The sequence below is a fragment of the Nilaparvata lugens genome, chromosome 9, assembly GCF_014356525.2.
Source record: "Nilaparvata lugens isolate BPH chromosome 9, ASM1435652v1, whole genome shotgun sequence".
In the NCBI taxonomy this organism is placed as follows: Eukaryota; Metazoa; Arthropoda; class Insecta; order Hemiptera; family Delphacidae; genus Nilaparvata; species Nilaparvata lugens.
This window is the reverse complement of record NC_052512.1, coordinates 22840512-22860636: the sequence shown is the minus strand read 5'-3', so window position 1 is coordinate 22860636 and position 20125 is coordinate 22840512. Positions and strand designations below refer to the sequence as shown.

At 34.8% G+C, this 20125-nt stretch overlaps 1 protein-coding gene across 1 annotated transcript in view; it reads left to right on the top strand.

Moving 5' to 3' along the window:
* The window catches only part of LOC111051931 (death-associated protein kinase 1), a 130249-nt gene that overhangs the window by 62789 nt on the left and 47335 nt on the right, over positions 1–20125 (top strand). The window contains exons 15-16 of the mRNA XM_039435640.1: positions 2198–2304; positions 6957–7109. Coding sequence (XP_039291574.1) covers positions 2198–2304; positions 6957–7109 — 260 coding nt within the window. The remainder of the gene's footprint in view (positions 1–2197; positions 2305–6956; positions 7110–20125) is intronic.

The window sequence follows — 20125 nt, the reverse complement described above, 5'->3', positions numbered from 1 at the left end:
ATAAAACTGTTATATAATCTATAGCCTGACTACTCAAAAGCAGATCAGTCATGTTAGAAGCTTAGAACAGCTGTAGAATGAGTAGACAATGGAGTGTATAATAATAACTTCTCTAGAAAGAGAAGGCCGATGTGTGAGTCAGCGAGTCAATTGTGAGAGTGTTGCTACTGTAATAATGAAATTCTCTAGAAAAAGAAGGCTGATGTGCCAGTGAGCGCGTCAATTGAGTGAGAGTAGTGCTAAGAAGACCGATGTTTGTGAGCCAGCAAGGTTTTTTTACTCCGTTCTCCATCTCATACGATATTCTAACGAGTACGACTTTGCTTGGGCAATAATTATAGGGGAATAACACTGCTCAACATAGCCTATAAAATCTTCTCCACAATTATTTTTAAGCGAGTGACGTTATATGCAGATGAAGAACTCAGCGAAGTTCAGTGTGGGTTCAGAAACAACAGAGGGACAACGGACCAAATATTTGTAATGAGGCAGACAATGGAGAAGTGCTATGAGTTTGATGTAGACTTGCACATTGTATTTGTTGACTTCCGGCAGGCGTTCGACAGTGTAGACAGGAAGCAGTTACCTACAGTACTTACCAGGTGTGGTTTACCAAGAAAGTTGGTAAAAATGGCCTTACTCACAATGGAAGGTGCAAGAGCTTGTGTCAGAATAGATAACAAGTTAAGTAAAGAATTTAGAGTGAATAGAGGCGTAAGGCAGGGTGATGCACTCTCGGCAGTTATCTTTAACCTGGCACTTGATGTTATTCTTAAAGCATTGCAGACAAGCGGCAGTATTGTAACTAAGTCCAAGCAAGCATATGCGTACGCAGATGATGTGGTGCTTATATCAAGAAGCAAAGCTGGTGTGGTTGACATGCTCCAAACTCTAAAAAATGAAGGTAAGAAGTTGGGTCTTGAGATTAATATAGAAAAATCTAAATATCTTATGATGTCAGCAAACGAGAGAAGAAGACATGTTGGTGATCTGGAATGTGGGGGAGGAGTTTGGCTTCAAAATGTGAGGCAGTTCAAGTACTTGGGTTCGCTTCTCAATAGTGAGAACAAGGTACGAGCGGACGTGGAAAGCAGGATTTTAGCTGCAAACAAGGCGTACTTTGTCCACATGAAACTAATGAAGTCAAAGCTCTTATCACGCATGTCTAAGCTGCGGCTCTACAAAACACTGATCAGACCAGTGGCCACCTATGGTGCTGAGACGTGGACGCTGACTAGTAGAGAAGAGCAAGCATTGCGTGTTTTTGAGAGAAAAATTGTAAGGCGTATCATGGGACCAGTCAGGACAGAATATGGGTGGCGTATCAGAAATAATGAAGAGATTGCCAATTTCATGGGACCAGAAGATATTGTTCGAGTTATAAAGGCGCAACGTTTGAGATGGTTGGGGCATGTCCAGAGAATGGAGCACTGCAGACTACCGCATAAGTTGTTAAAAAGTAAAATGATTGGTACGCGTAGAAGAGGAAGGCCCAGGAGGAGATGGCTGGAGGATGTGAGTGCGGATTTGCGTGTTTTGGGCATCAGAGGATGGGAGAATGTGGCGGAGAGGAGAGACGATTGGAGGCGAATTGTGCAGGAGGCCAAGGTCCACATCGGACTGTAGCACCAATGAAAGTAAGAAAAGTAAGTAGGTTAGGAAAAGCTTAGATTAGGAAATATCTCTAAGGTTAGGAAAAAAACTAAGATTGGGAAAAGCTTAGGTTAGGGGAAGCTACGTTTGAGAAAAGCTTAGGTTAGGGGAAGCTTAGGTTGGGAAAAGCTTAGATTAGGAAAAATCTAAGGTGAGGAAGAGCTTAGGTTAGGAAAAAAGGTAAGATCGGGAAAAGCTTAGGTTAGGTAAAGTATGGGTTAGGAAAAGCTTACATTGGGAAAAAAGCTTAGGTTAGGAAAAGCTTGATTTGAATCAATTATTTTTACAATCTTTTAAAGCTTCTGAATTGCATTGGTAGCTGAATAAAATGTGATCCCAAATATCGGTCTGCACTATGCCTATGCAAACATATTGAACTCTTCTAAAGCTAAAATACTACATTTTCTTGTATTTTTTCCAAATATCTCAATAATCTATAAAACTTATCTGTCTATCCTTATCCTGTCTATTTCCTTCCAAATGTGTAGATGATGTGATGTGTGAAATAAACACATATTGAATTGTTTCATTGAACTGGTTTCAGGGCCTTGTGGTAAAACGGCCAACACAGCATATGTGATAGTGGTCTGCACGCATGCTGATTTGGCGGGAACCTCACGGAATGCTCATGGAGAGTATCACAGTCTGCAGGTAATATGGACTACTAACCACAAACTTTGAGTCGTAGTTTTATCAAGTATTTTTGGGGGGAAAGGTATCGAGAATAATGGAATATTCATACTGCAGAAGAAAGCCGTGAGGAAAATTTATAAGATTAATACAAGGTGTTCTTGCAGGTCTTATTTTAAAGAAAATAAATTGTTGACGGCTCCTGCTATTTATATATTTGATTTAGCAATGTCTTCAAAATTAGACGGGTTTATGAGGAGAACCAGGTGAATCATTCCCATAATACAAGATTTAGAGGTTTTGTTCAACCACCTCATAGACTTTGCTGGAGAGTGGCCCGTCTTATATGGGAATTAAAATATCCAATTAACTCCCATTTCACATCAGAGAAATTGAGAGATTAAAGGAGTTCAAAAACACTCAACGAATTGAATATGTTGCATTAGTTATAAATGTTGTCTAGGTCTTAGATATAAATTATTTGTGTTATGATGAGAGTTGTTCTATTCTATCCATGACATGTATAATAAACCACTTCCTTATTGTATTGTGTCCTTACAGATTAGCAGATTTCCTTGTTAGTTAATTTTTGCTTAATGTATCTTATGTGTTGTCGGTTTTATGTTTGATACATTAACATTAATTAGATTATTACACTTTGACGTGTCATATACTGCGGGAGCTTTCCTTCCTTGATGCAGTTCCATATGACGAGCAAGTAAATAAAGTAAAGTAATGTATTTTCAAAATAATCATACGGGGTTGCCATAGACATTCGAATACTGGAAAAGTCAGGATTTTTGTTTAGTTTTGGTCAGGAGCATTCCAGAAAAAAATACCCAAAGTCAGGGAATAAATTGTAAGAAGAGACGCAATTCAAAATATTTTCAGTGGCACAATCCGATCTCCTCAATTTTTTATTGTGGCACAAATCAGAAGTGCAAATAATTTACATTTTAATAGAGCTGCAGCTGTTATCTATATATATAAAAGCGAAATGGCACTCACTCACTGACTGACTGACTCACTCACTCACTCACTCACTCACTCGCATAACTAAAAATCTACCGGACCAAAAACGTTCAAATTTGGTAGGTATGTTCAGTTGGCCCTTTAGAGGCGCACTAAGAAATCTTTTGGCAATATTTTAACTCTAAGGGTTGTTTTTAAGGGTTTAAAGTTCGTCTTTTAGCATGTATATTCTTCTTCTCCCAATCTCTTAATTATAATTGATATTTCCATATCATATGTTACTATAGAACTATAATCTAGATAGAGTACCTCTTCGAAACAGTTGTTAACTGGCAACTAAATTAATAATTTAGTCAGGTTGGCATTAAGTTGAGTTGACTTTGTTAGGTTGGCACCAAGTTGAAGATTTAAATGCATTTATCGCGGAAAAATTGATTGGGCACTACTACTTCAATCCTGGGAATATTATATTACTAGCCGTCAGGCTCGCTTCGCTCGCCATATCCGTTTAGCCAGACGTTTAGTCTGGACCCCCGACTGGATTGTCCTAACAAGATAAAAATGCAGGCTCGCTTCGCTCGCCTGCTAATCTCATTACGATCCAGTCGGGGTCCAGGGGGCGGAGCCCCCTGGCTAGACGGATATGGCGAGCGAAGCGAGCCTGACGGCTAGTAGTTTGTATAAAATAAGTTGAGACTTAGCCCTTCATCCCAATAAATATAAGCGTTGTCAAATTTGTTTAGAATTGCAACTTTTTACATTTTCAATCTAACCACAGAATTGTATGTAGAATATCTTCCCCGATATTCCAGTGGTGCTGAAAAAGTTTCAGGGTTGGAGGGTTGAAATTAAATTATTTTTTTCTTTTTGAAATTGCAAACATCGCGAAAATATGTTTTTCATTCGAATATCACTTCTCTCAGTATTATGGGATGGCGTAATAAGTAAGACTTATATAATCTTAATAACTGGGAGAATGTCTCTCTTTTATTGGTGTCTAGATGACTCAGATTGATTAGGAATAGTCAGGGAAAAGGGTCTCAAAATATCTGTGGCAGCTCTGAAAAAGTTATACTTAGATAAGAATGTTTTGAGGTTTGTGCCAGCAGCCAGCCAAATGTGCGCCTTACCCAACATCAATACAGATAAAGACCGATTTACTTGAAACTTGAAACGAGAATCATTGATTTTATTAATAAGGAATGCTGACATTTTATCAGTGAATCTCACTGAGAATTAAATAATTTGAGACTCACAAGGTAATAATTCAATGAATAATTTGAACAGACCACATATTTTAGTTGTCAGATTTTGTCAAATTTGCATTTCGCATGCTAGCTCAAAGCCCTTCTTCCCAATAGTGTCCAAAATACCAGCTTTGCTCGTTCTACAGGGTGATTTTTTAGTCCTGTTACCCAATTTTTGATGTAATTTATAAACGGAAATTTGAGTATTAATAAAAAAATAATATTTGTTATTTACAAAAGAAAATAATTGATATTTTATTACTCACATTTCTTAGTTACTTAAAATTATTTCACCATATGCTCAAAATGTCCACCCATTGAGGTTATACACGCTCGGACTCTTTTCACCATATTAGCAGAAACCTTTTTCAGAGTTATATTGGAAATATTCGTGATTAAGTCTGTAATATTTACAGTTCATCAATATTGTGAGGATTGTTTTTGAAGGCCTCAGACTTAATGTAGCCCCACAAAAAGTAATCAGGGGATGTGAGGTCTGGAGACCTTGGAGGCCATAAACCCTTGCTTATTATTCGATCACCAAAGAACTCTTGCAGAAAATCCATGGTTTCTCGAGACGTGTGACAGGTAGCGCCGTCTTGTTGAAACCAGCAATATCTTTCTTGAGGTTCCAGTAGAACCACAAATTGACGCACAATATTCCTGTACGTTTCACCATTTACAGTCTGTTCAAAGAATATGGGTCCGACTATACGCTGACGAGATATCGCACACCACACACCAATTTTTGCAGGATGTAAAGATTTTACCTGAACAGCGTTAGGATTTTCAGTTGCCCAAATTCGACATTTTTGACTGTTCACATAACCGTCTAGATGAACCCAAGCTTCGTCACTAAAGAACACTGTGCTCAAAGATTCGATTCAGTTATGATTTACGAATGACCTAAACCAACGGCAATATTGCAATCGCTTGTTTAAATCCGGAGGTTGAAGCTCTTGGACTAATCGTACGCGATACGGATACATATTTAATTTTTTAGCAGTTTTCTGAACACTCGAATATGATAGACCAACTTGTGAGGAAAGTTTTCGTAAACTTTTCCGTGGAGAATTGACCAATCTTGTTTTCACATCCTCTAAAACGTCATCTGTCAAGACAGTTGGTCGACCACTACGTTTTCTGTCACAAACACTACCTGTCTCTCGAAATCGGATTGCTAACCTAGAAATATGGTAAAAGACATTCTGTTCATAACACGACCGGAATCATCACAAAATGTTACACAGCTTAAGGATAATAAACTCGCATTGCCTTGTGTATACTGAGTGAGTAGGGCTACCAACTTCGTGCAACAAAACAAAATTTCCCTTATTAGGGAAAAATTACCATGTATTAAAAATAGGGTAACAGGACTAAAAAATCACCCGGTAGTATGTTTTTCTTTTACTTGATTCTCTCATTTAATTTGATGTATTTTATTGTTTTATGAAGTGTGATACTCCATTTTTGTTCTTTGTTCATCTGTTATCAATTATAAATTTGCAGTACTATTATTATTATTAACACTAGCTGGCCCGACGAACTTCGTACCGCCAAATAGTTAATGCATCTCATGACAAACTTTAGCTGGATGCACACCTGAGGAGGCGCGATGCGGCATTCTGCATCCAGGTGCTTCTTGCTTATTGGTTTCAATGGAAGCACTCACACACACACTGAATCGGGCATGGCGTGGAACGGTGTGATAAGGCAATCTCCATAAGATCTGATGCTTAATCTGATGCACTACATTTTTATGAAAATGATCCAACAATCAGTATTTACATTTATATCTCAATATGGACTTCCTATGTGCTTAGTTAGTTGTGCAGCAGTTTGTATTTTTAGATATAGTTGAATGCAACTTGCTGGGAAATTGAATGTTTTTCCTTGCTGCTGATTTTTTCGTGCATATTCTAAATTTACAGCATTTCGTGTTCTACGACCCAAGTTTGGACGTCGTTCGTATCGCGGTATTATTATTAGAATCAAAATTTTGTCAATCAGTAGAACGAAAATAGAAAAACAGATCTACCGACGGCTGTTAGATGACGCAATGATTATAACAGCTGATTTTCATTTCTGTGTGTGGCCAGCTCACAAATCTTCTACCATAAGTATTACATGTAAACTTTGAAGGTCCCTGGGAAAGAGTCGTGAAGTCGGATTATAAATTTGATAGGCCATAAACCTGGTCCTTAACATAACAAACACAACTAAAAAATCATCAAATTTGGTGCACACATAAAAAAGTTATTGAATGTCAAAATTTGAGGCTCGATTTTTATTCATATAGATAAAATTGTGATAAAAAATGACTTGACCTAATTTTCTACTGCTATTAGTCTAAATTTGGGAGAGGAATTGTGAAGGAAGCGCATGTTTCCTCTCCCAATATTATTTAGAGCTTGCTGTACAAATTAATGCATAAATGAATTTGTTTTTTCATAGGCAGATAACCTAGTGAAGTATCTTTCTGAGAAGTTTCGACCAACTTTTGACATACATCCTCATCCTGTGGTACTAGATGCTTGCGCGGCTAATTCTCCCGGCATAAAACAACTAAAATCCTCTATTGGTTCTATACGAGCAAAACTTACACAGGTACGAAAAGAAACAATTATATTGTCTATTAAAATAATCATATTATTTTATAATATACAGAGTTGGTGAAAATTATGGACACAGCTCAATAATTCTTTTACAAGGATAATATGACAGTTAGATTGATTGGGGATCCAATTTGAATAAAAAACTACATTTCTGTCGCCTCAAAATTTTCATCCTTCATCTTCGAACTGCCATTTTGAATCCAGCTTCATTTTTCAAATGGGAAGGTGACACATGATTTCAATACAGAACTTCAAGACAAAATGAATGGTGAAAACCGCACATCGATACCTCAAACCGTTTCAAAGTTATTCTTTAAAGATACTAATAAACCATACAAAAATGAAATAAATTAGTACATAAAAAATCCAAGAAAAGTCGAATATCTAATTATATTTGTTGAGTGATTGTAAACAATTTCAGTAACATCTCACATTTTTAACTCTGCATCGAAAAGTTTTATGTCAGATTTTTAGTGTATCATTCATTCAATTTTCATATAATAAGATTAGTACCTATCTTTATATCTGAATAACTTTGAAACGGCTTGTGATTACAATGTGCGGTATCATCAAAAGTATCAGCAAAAATATTACTGCCTCCCCATTCAAAAAAAAAAATAAATTTGGATTAAAAACGGCGATTCCAAGATTCGGCGGACCAACATTTTGAAGCGACAGAAAAGTAGTTTGTTCTATTTTTTTCATTTGAATAGTACCCTCAATGAAACCTACTGTTGAATTATTCTTGCAAAAGAATTATTGAGCTGTTTCCATAATTTTCACCAACCATGTATATTATATAAATCATCTTTTCTTCTTTAGGGCTACTTTTGAATATAAATAAAAATTAAAATCGAAGTACGCTTTTTAAAATATTTATAATTATATAGCCGAAACATGACATGACTAAATAATTTTAAAATGGTATTTGTATTTTATTTTGTATTTATACCGGGTGACCCAGAATAACGCGAACATTTGAAAACGCCTTATCAATGGGAAGGGCAAAAATGATTTTATTTAAACTAATCTAGAGTTCAAGACTTGTCTTATTTGAGAATTATTAATAACATCTATCACTTTTTGACAATTATTTGATTAAGATGGCTTCCTCCTGCATGAATACACTCTTTAAATCTGTGTTGAGACTCCTGAACGATTGCTGCAACATTTCAACTGGAATATTGTTAATTTCATTCTGAATTGTCTGTTATAATTCAACCACTGTAATTGGTTAAGTTGTGAAAACGTTTGATTTGAGATATCTCCACAAACAGAAAATCGCAGGTGGACAGATCTGGCGATTCATGGGACCTGGAAACGCAACCTAATCGTGAGATTACACGGTTACCAAATAATACTCACTCGCACAGTTGCCGTGCAGTGTGGATTTCGCTCACAATTTGATCAATAATTTTGAATTATTTAAAAATGAAAACAAATTCAAAATGAAATCCACAATATTATAATAATATTAATTTATATATTATAATTTATCCACGAATAAATAAATAAATATCCCCGATGAGATATTGCAGCGATCAATGGGGAATCGTCAACACAGACTTGAACAATGTATTTCAATTCAATTCAATTTTATTTTTCATGCTATGCATCGTATATAATACAATAGTATTAACACAGGTCATAAACATTTCATCAAACAATACACATTATAAATACATTACAAATGTCACCTCAATATACATGTAATATAGTCTAAATAATTAAAAAAGAAAGTTAATATCACAGATGGAATTGAAGTTGAATAGACTTAAAACAGTGGGATCAAAAATCTCCATTACTTGAAAGGTAAAGATCATACAGTTAATTCAAATTTCAAGTTTTTACTTAACCCCATTATTATAAATAATAAATTACTGAATCAAAAGTTCACCAATGTCATAAAAACATCTCTCACTTATCCAAAATTTTAATTTTCTCTTGATGACTATTTCAGAATTCAGTTCTCGAATTTCAATTGGAATAGCATTACACACTTTTTTGGCCATATGCTGTGGACTCGCCTCGAAAAACGTGGTTCTGTGGGCATCCAGTCCCACGATCTCTCCCTGTTGCGTGTGTTGTGAGAGTGAATGTCTGCACCAGTCGTCCAGCCACTTCTCCATTTCAGTGCCATACTCGCCAAAAAATAAATGTACAGGCAGGGAACCGGAAGAATGCCCTCTGTCACAAATAAGTCCCTGCAAGGATGGCGTGGCGGTTTTCGAAACATCACTCTGATGGCTCTCTTTTGGGTAAGGAGGACACTACGTCCATGGATTGAAGCTCCCCATGCAACTAAGCAATGGTAACAACTTTCTCATCAGACATCCTAACTAATTTGTGAAGAGTGTAAATATCTGAATTAAATTCTCTATAAGGATCTCTACATGTGGTCTCCAGGTCAGGCACTGATCAATGAATACTTAGTGTTCCCCACCCGTTCAACAGCAGCATCACACATTCTAAATTGAAGTGATGCGTGTTCTTCTTGCTCTCTGATCGAAAAGTTAATGGAGCTAGTCTTTGAGACATTAACTAGAAGTTCATTAGCTGCACCACATTTCAACATCCCTCAAGACATTTTCCGCACTAGTCTTCAAGCTCTCTGGTTCCTCAGATGTTATGATGAAATTTGCATCATCTGCAAAGAGTATAGTTTGTGCCAAAGGGACATTCGCGGGCAAGTCATTGATGAAAACAAGAACCTTGTGGCACTCCTCTCTTTACAGCCTGGGGTTGTGAGTGATGAGGATAGTTCTGAATTCGATCCTGCTGAACCTCCAACTCCACAACTTGGAACCTGTCTCTCAGATAAGACTGTATCAGCTGCAGGAAGTTCCCCCGGACACCCATAATAACTCAGCTAATTGAAGATTATATCATGACTGAGCATGTCAAATGCCATTTTTAAATCCACAAAGAATCCAGCAACCTTCACGCCACCATCCAATGATGAAAGATAGACCTCATTCAAAAGCATATTTATGGCATCAACAGTTGCCTTATTCCTTCTAAATCCGGATTGATTTTTATGCAGTACATTTCCCATTTGGAGGTGTCTGTGAAGCTCATCATAAACGGACCTTTCAAAGACGTTAGAAAATGATGATAGCATTGAAACTGGCCTGAAATTTTCAATAAGCTCCTTTGATCCTTTTTTATGGAGTGGCCTGACTTTGGCAGTCTTGAATCAGGATGGAAATATAGACAAATTTGAAAGGTAAGTCACAGTATCTGCCACATAGTGAAAGAAATCTTCCATTATTCGTGATGTAACACAATCCAAACCACTGGGCATCTTCCCCCTTAGAGATCTTACCTTTTTCTTCACATCCTCCACAGATTTAATTGTCACATCATTCACTTGACAGTTTCCTGAATCCACCCTTTCTAACAAGTCCATATAATTAGCATCATGTTTTCCGATGATATGTGGTCTGTCCTTAGCGAAAAACGTATTGAATAGATTGGCTATTTCACTTGGTGACTCAGTGTAGGATTCATTCAATTGTAATTTATAGCTGTTCACTCTATTATTATCCTTTATCTCTTTTTTAATCACATCCCAGATTGTTTTTGGCTTATTTTCTGATGAACTAATCAGTCTGCTGGCATATTCTGTTCTTAATAAACGTATCTGTGACTTTATTTCAGTAGATATTTGCTTATATCTATCCTTTAACACAATATCATTAGGATATATTTTTGTAAACAGCTGAATATCTCTCTAACAGGAACATAAATAAATAATTCAGATATGGGCAAGACCATTTTACAGTTTCTGATTTCTTCCTTACGTTGAGTTTCTTGAGAGGAAATGCTTCATTGAAAGCCGCAGAGTACATTTCCATGAATACAGCCATCTTATCATTGATGGTCCCTGTTACAAGTTGTATACAGTTCCAATCACAGGTTTGCAAACTCTGTTCAAACTTTGTCCTATTTTCTGCCGAGAAAACTCGCTTTACAAGAAACTCTGTTGTCGTTCATTAGGCCGTGCGGTAATTTCACAGTAACTAGTTGCGCATAATGATCAGACAGAGCCTAAGGATGTACACCTGAAGAGACGCATTTAATTGTTGAAGAGAGAAAGCAGTTATCGAGCATGGTCGCAGAGTGTGATGTAACTGTTGTAGGAGTGTCAATAACACCGGTGAATCCAAAAGCAGAGAGAAGTGCACACAATTCTTGGACCTTGCCAAAGCTTTTGACACTGTCCCACATTCTAAACTTCTAAATTTTTGTAATTCAAAAAACCCTAATCAAAGCCATACTAGGAAAGCCTGGACGCTATCAGAGTGAAAATCTCTTTTTTGAATTCCAGGTTCTAACTGTAAGGCAGTTGTATATTAAAATTATCATAACCTATAGAACAAACATAAAGATCTATTCAATTTGCGTGAATCTACATATAATCTTCGTCCCTCATCCATCACTTTTCAGGTTGCTGACACTAATTTATCTATCTGCAGAAGACAGTTCTCATACATTGTATCAAAACTCATAAACAAAATCCCTCGTCATTTCATCACCAATAAGTTGAGTAAAAAGCTGGTTAGAGATATAAATGAGTGGTTGGCTTCGAATGACATAATAATTTAAATAGTGGCTGTCAAAGCCAAGCAAATTTTCTCTTATTCTCTGCAATATTTATCTTGAGAAACAAAACTTAATTCTATTAGGTCTCCCTCTGCCTTCTCCCCTATCCTTTCTTACTCCCCTTTTCCTTCTTACTCTTTCTTCTTGGGTTTTTAGTTTCTTTTTAAGTTTAGTAAGTTTCTTTTCAAATCTAGTGATTTTTCTTTCAGTTTTTTATTGTTTCCTTTCACTGAATTAATTTATTTCATCTTTTTTTTCCTGAAAATTTAAAATATCTAGAACACTCGGCCTCTGCGCACAGGTTTTTTAACCTTGCGGGGACCTTCCTTATTTTTATTATATTATTTAGTTCAATACTGTGTATTATTATTATAATGTATTTCTAATTTCCAAGTTTTTATCTTTTGTTGTTATTATTATTAAGGATAAATAAACTATTTTGATTGTGTGATGAATTAACTAGGAAACTCACATTGAAGTCACCAACTAGAATGATTCCCTTGAATCTCTGTTGAATCAGATCCAAGTATCTCTCTAGATCAGAGAAGAAATGGAGAATATCACTGCTGGGTGGTCTATATAAAACATAAAATAAGACACTTTTTCTCAAACACTATTGCAGTACTCTCAAATTCCAGTTCAAGTGAGCAATCAAAGACTGAAGCCGACCATGCTATTCCTTTTCTAGCAAATATTGCCACTCCCCCTCCACGCTGACCTGATCGAATTGAGAAAGATATGAGTCGAAAATTATGCAGTTAAACAATTTCCTGCTCACAGAGCCAAGTTTCTGACAAACAAAGAAAATCCAATTTCGGTAATGCACCCTCCTTTTGCATTGTTTCCAGTTGATGGGTGAGTTCATTATCTTTCGAGCGATTGTTGTAATGCATTATACTGATCTCATTAATTTTTAGATGCTCTTCTACTTGCTTTCTGCTGACATGGTACATAAATCAAATTATTCATGTTTCTGCCGTGTCTTTCATTTGATTGAAAACTCAGGAAACTTGATTCAGCAGCATCCTCAACTACTGAAGCTTGTATACCGCTACTCCAGGAGGAGTATTGAAACCTAAAAAATCATTGTATGAACTATCTGTCAGGAAGAAGCCATTAAGACTGTTCGGTACACCTTTTTATTTTTATTTAAATTGGATAATCTTTTTCAATATAATTGTTAAGATCATTGTAAGAGTGAGAAAAGGTGGCAATTGAAAGTTTCAAGTGGTCTAATAAGCGAGTTATGGGTTGTTGAAGTGCCAAACTCAGTTTTCTTTCCAGATCGTAAACGGTTTCGAATTTTCCATTTGAGTTTTTTTCAATACATTTAGTATATCATTGACTGTTCTAATATGCGTTTTTTCGCCATTAATTCCAAAATAAACAAGTTATCGAATTTACAAAAAATGTTACTTTCTTATTCATGAACGATATGGGGAATAAAATGTTTTAGTTTGGAAAGATACATTTTTTTTTTAATTTTTAAGAGAAGTTCTAATAATATAGTCGAAACCGTTTATAATCTGGAAAGTTAGAACTTCAACAACCCATAACTCGCTTATTAGACCACTTAAAAATTTCAGTTGCCCCTTTTTCTCACTCTTATAATGAATGATCTTAACAATTGTATTGAAAAATATTATCCCATTGAAATAATAAAAAGGGGAGCGAACAGCCTCAAATGAAGTATTTTTAAAAAGTGATAAATGTTATTAATAATTCTTAAATGGCAAGCCTTGAACTTCAAATTAGTTTGAATAAAATCATTTTTGCCCTTCCCACTTATATTTTATGGCGTTTTTTTAAAAGTTCCCGATATTCTGGTTCACCTTGTATAAAGTACCTTTTAGTATTTAGTGCAGTTGAATGTACGGTATGAATTCTCATGCGATTGTATCCATTATCTTCATTTATTTCTATTCTTAAGATAAAAACTAAAGGATAGGTTAGACAGAGGTGAAGACAAAAATAATCATATTATCAATTATAATAGATTGTGTTTACACAATTCAAGTGCAGTTCAAGTAGGATGGAGACAAAAGGATAAATTGAAATCATAATCTGTCAGAATAATTATTATTCTTCTATAGTGATATTTACTTCAGACTGGCAGCATTCATCATAAGGTAGCAACAATGCTTACTCTTCAGAAATTGCTGTCAATTTGAAGAGAATCTCACTATATTTCTTTTAATATTTTAATGTGCCAATGTTTTTTTACACTATTTTGTTCTATTTGTCATCTATATTCTGAAATGAAAGCTTAAGGGCATTGTACGAGAAGTAAAAGACAAAATCAAAAGATAATAAATAATAATTTGTTACAATTTCTAGTTTGCATTATGCGTGTTTAATGTTGATATCACTTTATTTGAAGAGTCATTAAAATTTAAAAAGTTGGATCTATAAATAAATTTCAAAAATTGTTGATTATGTCTCTTTCAAATCAAATCATCGTTTATTGTCATAAAACATAGGCTACAATATGTTGAGACAATCGTCATTATTAATTAAAAAATGAAAATAAAAGTTGAAGAACTCAACTATCACAGTCAAACCTATACTGCACACTACAATTTACACATACTTTGAATAACAATGGATGTATGAGCAACTATTATAGTACAGTACTACAACACAATAGTAATAATAATAATAACAATGGTATCACACAACAAATGCTATTATAAACAAGTGAGTTTTTTCTGGCAAGTGGCAAAAAAGTATAACATTCACACTCATGAAGTCTATTCAAAAAATGCAGTAACCGAATACAGGCATTTTTCCACAAGAACCTCTTTTATGTAAGATTTGAAACGTTTGATGTCCATGAGTCTCACCTCTAGAGAAAGTTCATTAAACAAGTTCATTATAAGTTCATTATAAACAAGTTCAAACAAGTTCATAACAAAGTTCATTATAAACAAGTTCAAACAAGTTCATAACAAAGTTCATTATAGACATATAATGCCAATTGTTGGTGAAAACCAAGTCTTACGTTAAGCCTACCTCTTGTGCAATAATTATGTACATCAGCATTTACATTATATTTACTAGAGTTTTTCTTCATGTACATTGTAGTTAACTTTAGTTTCTATTATAATTCTATTCTAAAATGTGTGTCGTGCTTCATCTTAATCTATTCCTATTTTCTATTCCTATCCTATAAATCGAAACTAAAGGACAACAACTTAGAGGAAATAAAAGACAAAAAAGGAAAGATTTCACTTTTCGGTAACCGCGGCTATCAACTTCTATCTGAATCACCCAAAAGAAATTTGAATTTTCGACGAAAGTTAAGTGTTTTATCCTGGTTTTGAAATCACTGTGCACCTGTGTATAGGAAGTCACCTGAATAATTTGATGTGTTGGAGAACACTGGTATCAGATATGTTGTAGAATTGTTGCATAATTAAATGTAAACACAATAAATGGTTGATTTTTCTGTTTCCAGTTAGATTCACTTTGAACGTGAGCATTGGTTGAATAGGTTTCATTCAGATCAGGTCAACGTGTATCTCTCTATACAGAGTGTCCCACGAACGGTGTAACCACCGTTACACCGTAACTCACAAATACCATATAGTGAGGTCCACGTTATAATGGCAGTGGAGAAAGATAGGAGGAGATCAATCTTGACGTTGCCTCTGCCTTGTCAATGCCTTCTATAGACTGTAGCAGATACAGGTTTATTGATAAAATCACTTCATATAATATGGGCTACTTTATTCAAATTTATAAAAACTTGTAGTACACTTTTATTAAAAGTTTATTTTAAAGTTTTAAAATGTTTTAATGAAAGGGTACTACAAGTTTTTATTAATAAGGTTTATTGATGTAATATCAACTGTTCATTCTCGATTAAAATAATCAATAATTATATTTTATCAAGCAAGAATAGTTATTTGTGCAACTAGTGCGCAAAGTGACAGTTTGCTGCACCGAAAGAAAACGTTTACGCCCGAGCCGTAGGCGAGGGCGAAATTGTTTCTTGAGTGCAGCAAACGAACTTTGCGCACGTATTTCACATTAAATTTATCCTACAGTTACCATTGAATATGAGAAGTGGTTGATTATGGGTAAAATGATGGCTGAAATCCATCAAATGTTTGTCTGTATAAATTAATAACAACTTTAATTTATTTTAAACTTGATAATCCAATTGAAAATTAATAATCGATAATTCATTCAAATTAAAAATTAAATTAATCCAATTAATTTGAAAATTTGAATAAATCTTAATTTGTAAAAATGTAACCGGCTGCTGTGCAACCGGGGCCTTAGTATTAAGAGTGCGCAAAGTAATACTTTGCGCACTAGAGCGGAAAAGTGATTCTTTGCGTTCTGTAATCAGTGCAGCAATGGCCACTTTCCAAGGTACCTGTAGGAAAATTATATTTTTCAATTATTTCATAATGAATTCTCAGAATTAAGATGAAATACTTTTTAAATTAATTATAAATTCTACATTGCAAAAAGAAAACACTGGCAACAGAGCAAAGCGAGAAGAGATAGTGCTATCCGCTTTGTTGAATGATAGACAAAGATAGCAATACCATTGCTAATCAAACACTGCCATTATAACGTGGACCTCACTATAGAATCTATATTCAATTTGCAACAACAAATGCCCAGTAAAATTTTCTTATATAGTTTCTTATCTAGTTTTTATATAGATTTTTCGACATTTTTTAAAAACGTTATTGCTAGAAAACTCTCAGTCAGAATCTATTTCTGAGGATATGGTTGGAAAGATGAAGAATTTTTAAAAAGATTCATATAATTTGTAGCATTGATGTTTTTGAACTTTTTATGAACGCTCAAAGTTGAAAAAATGCATTCGTCGAGTTCAAAGCCAAATTTCAAACAGTTGAAACGCTCATACAAAGTTCAAAAACGTCAAACAAATTTTATGAATCACTTTGGAAATTTCTTCCTCTTTCTAACCATATCCTTAAAATTATATTCTGACTGATAGTTTTCTGATTATTGATGTTTTCAAAAAATGTTTATCGAAAATTCTATTATCTCGAAAACTAAGGTCGATATAAGGAACTTTTATGGACATCTTTGTTGCAAATTTAATTTAGAATCTATGGTCTTCGGCTGTTACACCATTCATGAGACACTATGTATAGTTGGTTGAACTATCAGCACTGACTTAAGGCTGTGAAAAGGCTAAAATTAAACTTTCTACTGGTGATATTTTTCAAAGTTTTTCGATTTGTATATCATCAAGCAATCAAAATGAAAAAGTTTTTTCAGGAAAACATTTTTTTCCGATCATTACTTTCTGAGATATGAGCGCCTTAAGTTTAAATTTGTGGGACAGAACATTTCAAATTCGGTAAGAGATAAATCCATGAGATTTAGAGAATAAATTCTTCATGGTATTGTTGATCTAGTGAAACAAAAATTTTCTGAAAATATCAATTTTTGATAGAGTTATCCAATTTACCAAAAATAACTCAACACAAAGTTATTCTTGGTCATTTTTATTAAATTGAATAACTTTCTAAAAAATTGATATTTTCAGAAATTTTTTGTTTTACTAGATCAGCAATACCATGAAAAATCATTCCTCTAAATCTCATAGATTTCTTTCTTACCGAATTTGAAATGTTCTGTCCCAAAAATTTAAACTTTAGGCGCTCATATCTTAGAAAGTAATGATCGGAAAAAAAATGTTTTCCTGGGGAACGTTTTTCATTCTGATAGCTTGATGACATACAAATCGGAAAAATTTGAAAAATATTACCAGTAGAAAGTTTATTTTTAGCCTTTGCACAGCCTTAATAGAAACTATAAATTGATGCTATTGATAAGAAATGCTTTAAAAGTTTGAAGTGAACCTCACCATGAATAGCTTTATTGACACAAAACTTGAGTTGGTACAACTGATGATGATGTCATGGACATTGAAACTCAATTTTTATATTAATAAAACTATCTACTGATATCCACTTTGAACAATCTTCATTCCAGATGAATCCTAACAGACAGCAATCCTAACCCCTACTACTTTAGTGAAGTCCACTCTATAATGACAGTACAGTATTTGATTAGAAATTGTGTTGCTAAATACTTGTCCTTTTTGACAAAGCAGATAGCGCTAACCTTTTCTTGCTTCACAACGTTGCCAGATCTTCTTTTTAACAATGAATAAATATAATCAATTAACAAAACATTTAATATCAATCATGAAAATATATAGAATTCTTCAATGTTGTTTTCCATCACGAACTGCTTATTATTGAATCACTTTTTGCTATTAGAAAAAACGACTAGCAGTCAGATATTTTACAATAAATGAATTAATCACTAATGTTACAACGAGATAGGACTAGGACTTGGACTAGACAAGTAGAAGGATAGGATGGCAATTTTTAGTGTGCTGTTGGTGTCTATTGGATTAGTGTCTATTGGATTAGGGTCTATTAGTGTCTATTGGGTTTGTTGTGGCTGAGAAGGTAATCAAAGAAGATGTGGAATTTGAAGTTGGTTTGTTCGATTAATATACATTGTCTATTGCTTTTAAATTGGGTGTATAGGTCTATTTCAAATTGTTCTATTGTGTCTAATTCTGGTCCTTTGTTTTTCATGTGTATGATTTGTAGATCAGTATTTATGTTTGTGTGTTTGTGATTTTCTTGAATTAGGTGGTCGGCGAATGCAGATTCTGTTTTTGTTTTTAGTCCCTGGATATGTTCCTTGTATCTTTGATTGAAAGAACGGCCTGTCTGTCCTATATAAAAAAATAACACATAAAAAACAAAGGACCAGAATTACACACAATAGAACAATTTGAAAGATACACCCAATTTAAAAGCAATAGACAATGTATATTAAACGAACAAACCAACTTTAAATCCCACATCCTCTTTGATTACCTTCTCAGCCACAACAAACCCGATAGACACCAATAGACACCAACAGCACACTAATCCAATAGACACCAACAGCACACTAAAAATGTCCATCCTATCCTTCTACTTGTCTACGAGTACAACCAAGAAGATGGCGGACCTGCCGAAAGATCTCGTTGTCACAGTGAGTTATTAATTCATTTATTGTAAAATATCTGACTGCTAGTCTTTTTTTCTAATAGCAAACAGTGAAAATATATAATTTAATAATTGAATATTATGTTTTCTTGAATGAAATTGTTTTAACAAAAATTTACAGTTAATATTACATTAGATATACCGGTATCAGCTATAGAAGGCAGTGGCAAGGCAGAGAATCGGCAATACTGTTCTCCCATATACCTTACTATAGGCTAAACGTGGACCTTACTATAATTTGTCAGTTTAAAGTGAATCCTCCTGTAATTAGAAAAAACAATGTATTATTTTTTAATTTCATTTTGGATAATAGATGATAGAATACAGAGTGGTTGAAGTTTAAGTTTTGAACTTTTAGTTATTTTAGTTCACCCGTGTGAACACGTCGTGTTTTCTGTGATGCAATTCACTTCAAAATTTTGGCATCGATAGAACAGCAAGCATTGGTGTTATTTATTGTGAGAAATTCTGGCAGTTTAAAGTGACTTTCACCATAGAAAACGTTGTTCTCGAGGTTGAGTGGTAGAGAGGACTTGGAAGTCCTAACTCCGCCCAATAAATATTTTTTCCATTCCATTTTACTTGTGCACTATTGGTCTACCTATATCTGTATTGTGAGAGTCTCTTTGATAATTCAGCATTCCTTGTACCGGGTGCGGCAGCAAAACTTCCTTTTTCAAAGTGAACGCCATTCAGTCAGCTGATGTCGTAGTTGAGCAAATTTGGTCTGTTCAGAGATATCAAACCATAAAGTTTTCTTTCCGACATATTCAGTCGTCATCATGCATTGGAACAACGAGAAGCGTGCATTTGCCATTGAGACATGCCGTTCGAGTGGATGTTCTGTGATCACAACCCAGCGCACATTTCGAAATCGCTTTAATTTAGCCCCTTTGGCTACTGTCCCGGACCAGGAATCAATTGTTACGTGGGTCACTACGTTCAGACAAACTGCAAGTGCGACAAGACGAGGAACTGAAGTCCCTCGGCCCATTAGGTCATCTGAGAACATTGAGGCAGTGAGAGTTTCAATGTTGCGATCACCAAAGCGTTCTTCGCGCAAACTTGCGTCTACTCTCTGACTTTCCGATCGTTCTCTCAGACGAATTCTCCATGATGATTTTCATTTCCATCCATACATGATGGCAACTGTGTAGGAACGTGACTTTCCAGGACGCCTGATTTCAAATAGGAGCGATTTGGAGATCTCCCGATCTGAACCCTTGTGATTTTTCTATGAGGGTTTTTGAAATCCCTTGTCTATGTGACCGTTCAAGGACCCTACAAGATTTGATGACCAATATCAGGGTACAAATTGCTAACATGACGCCTGCTA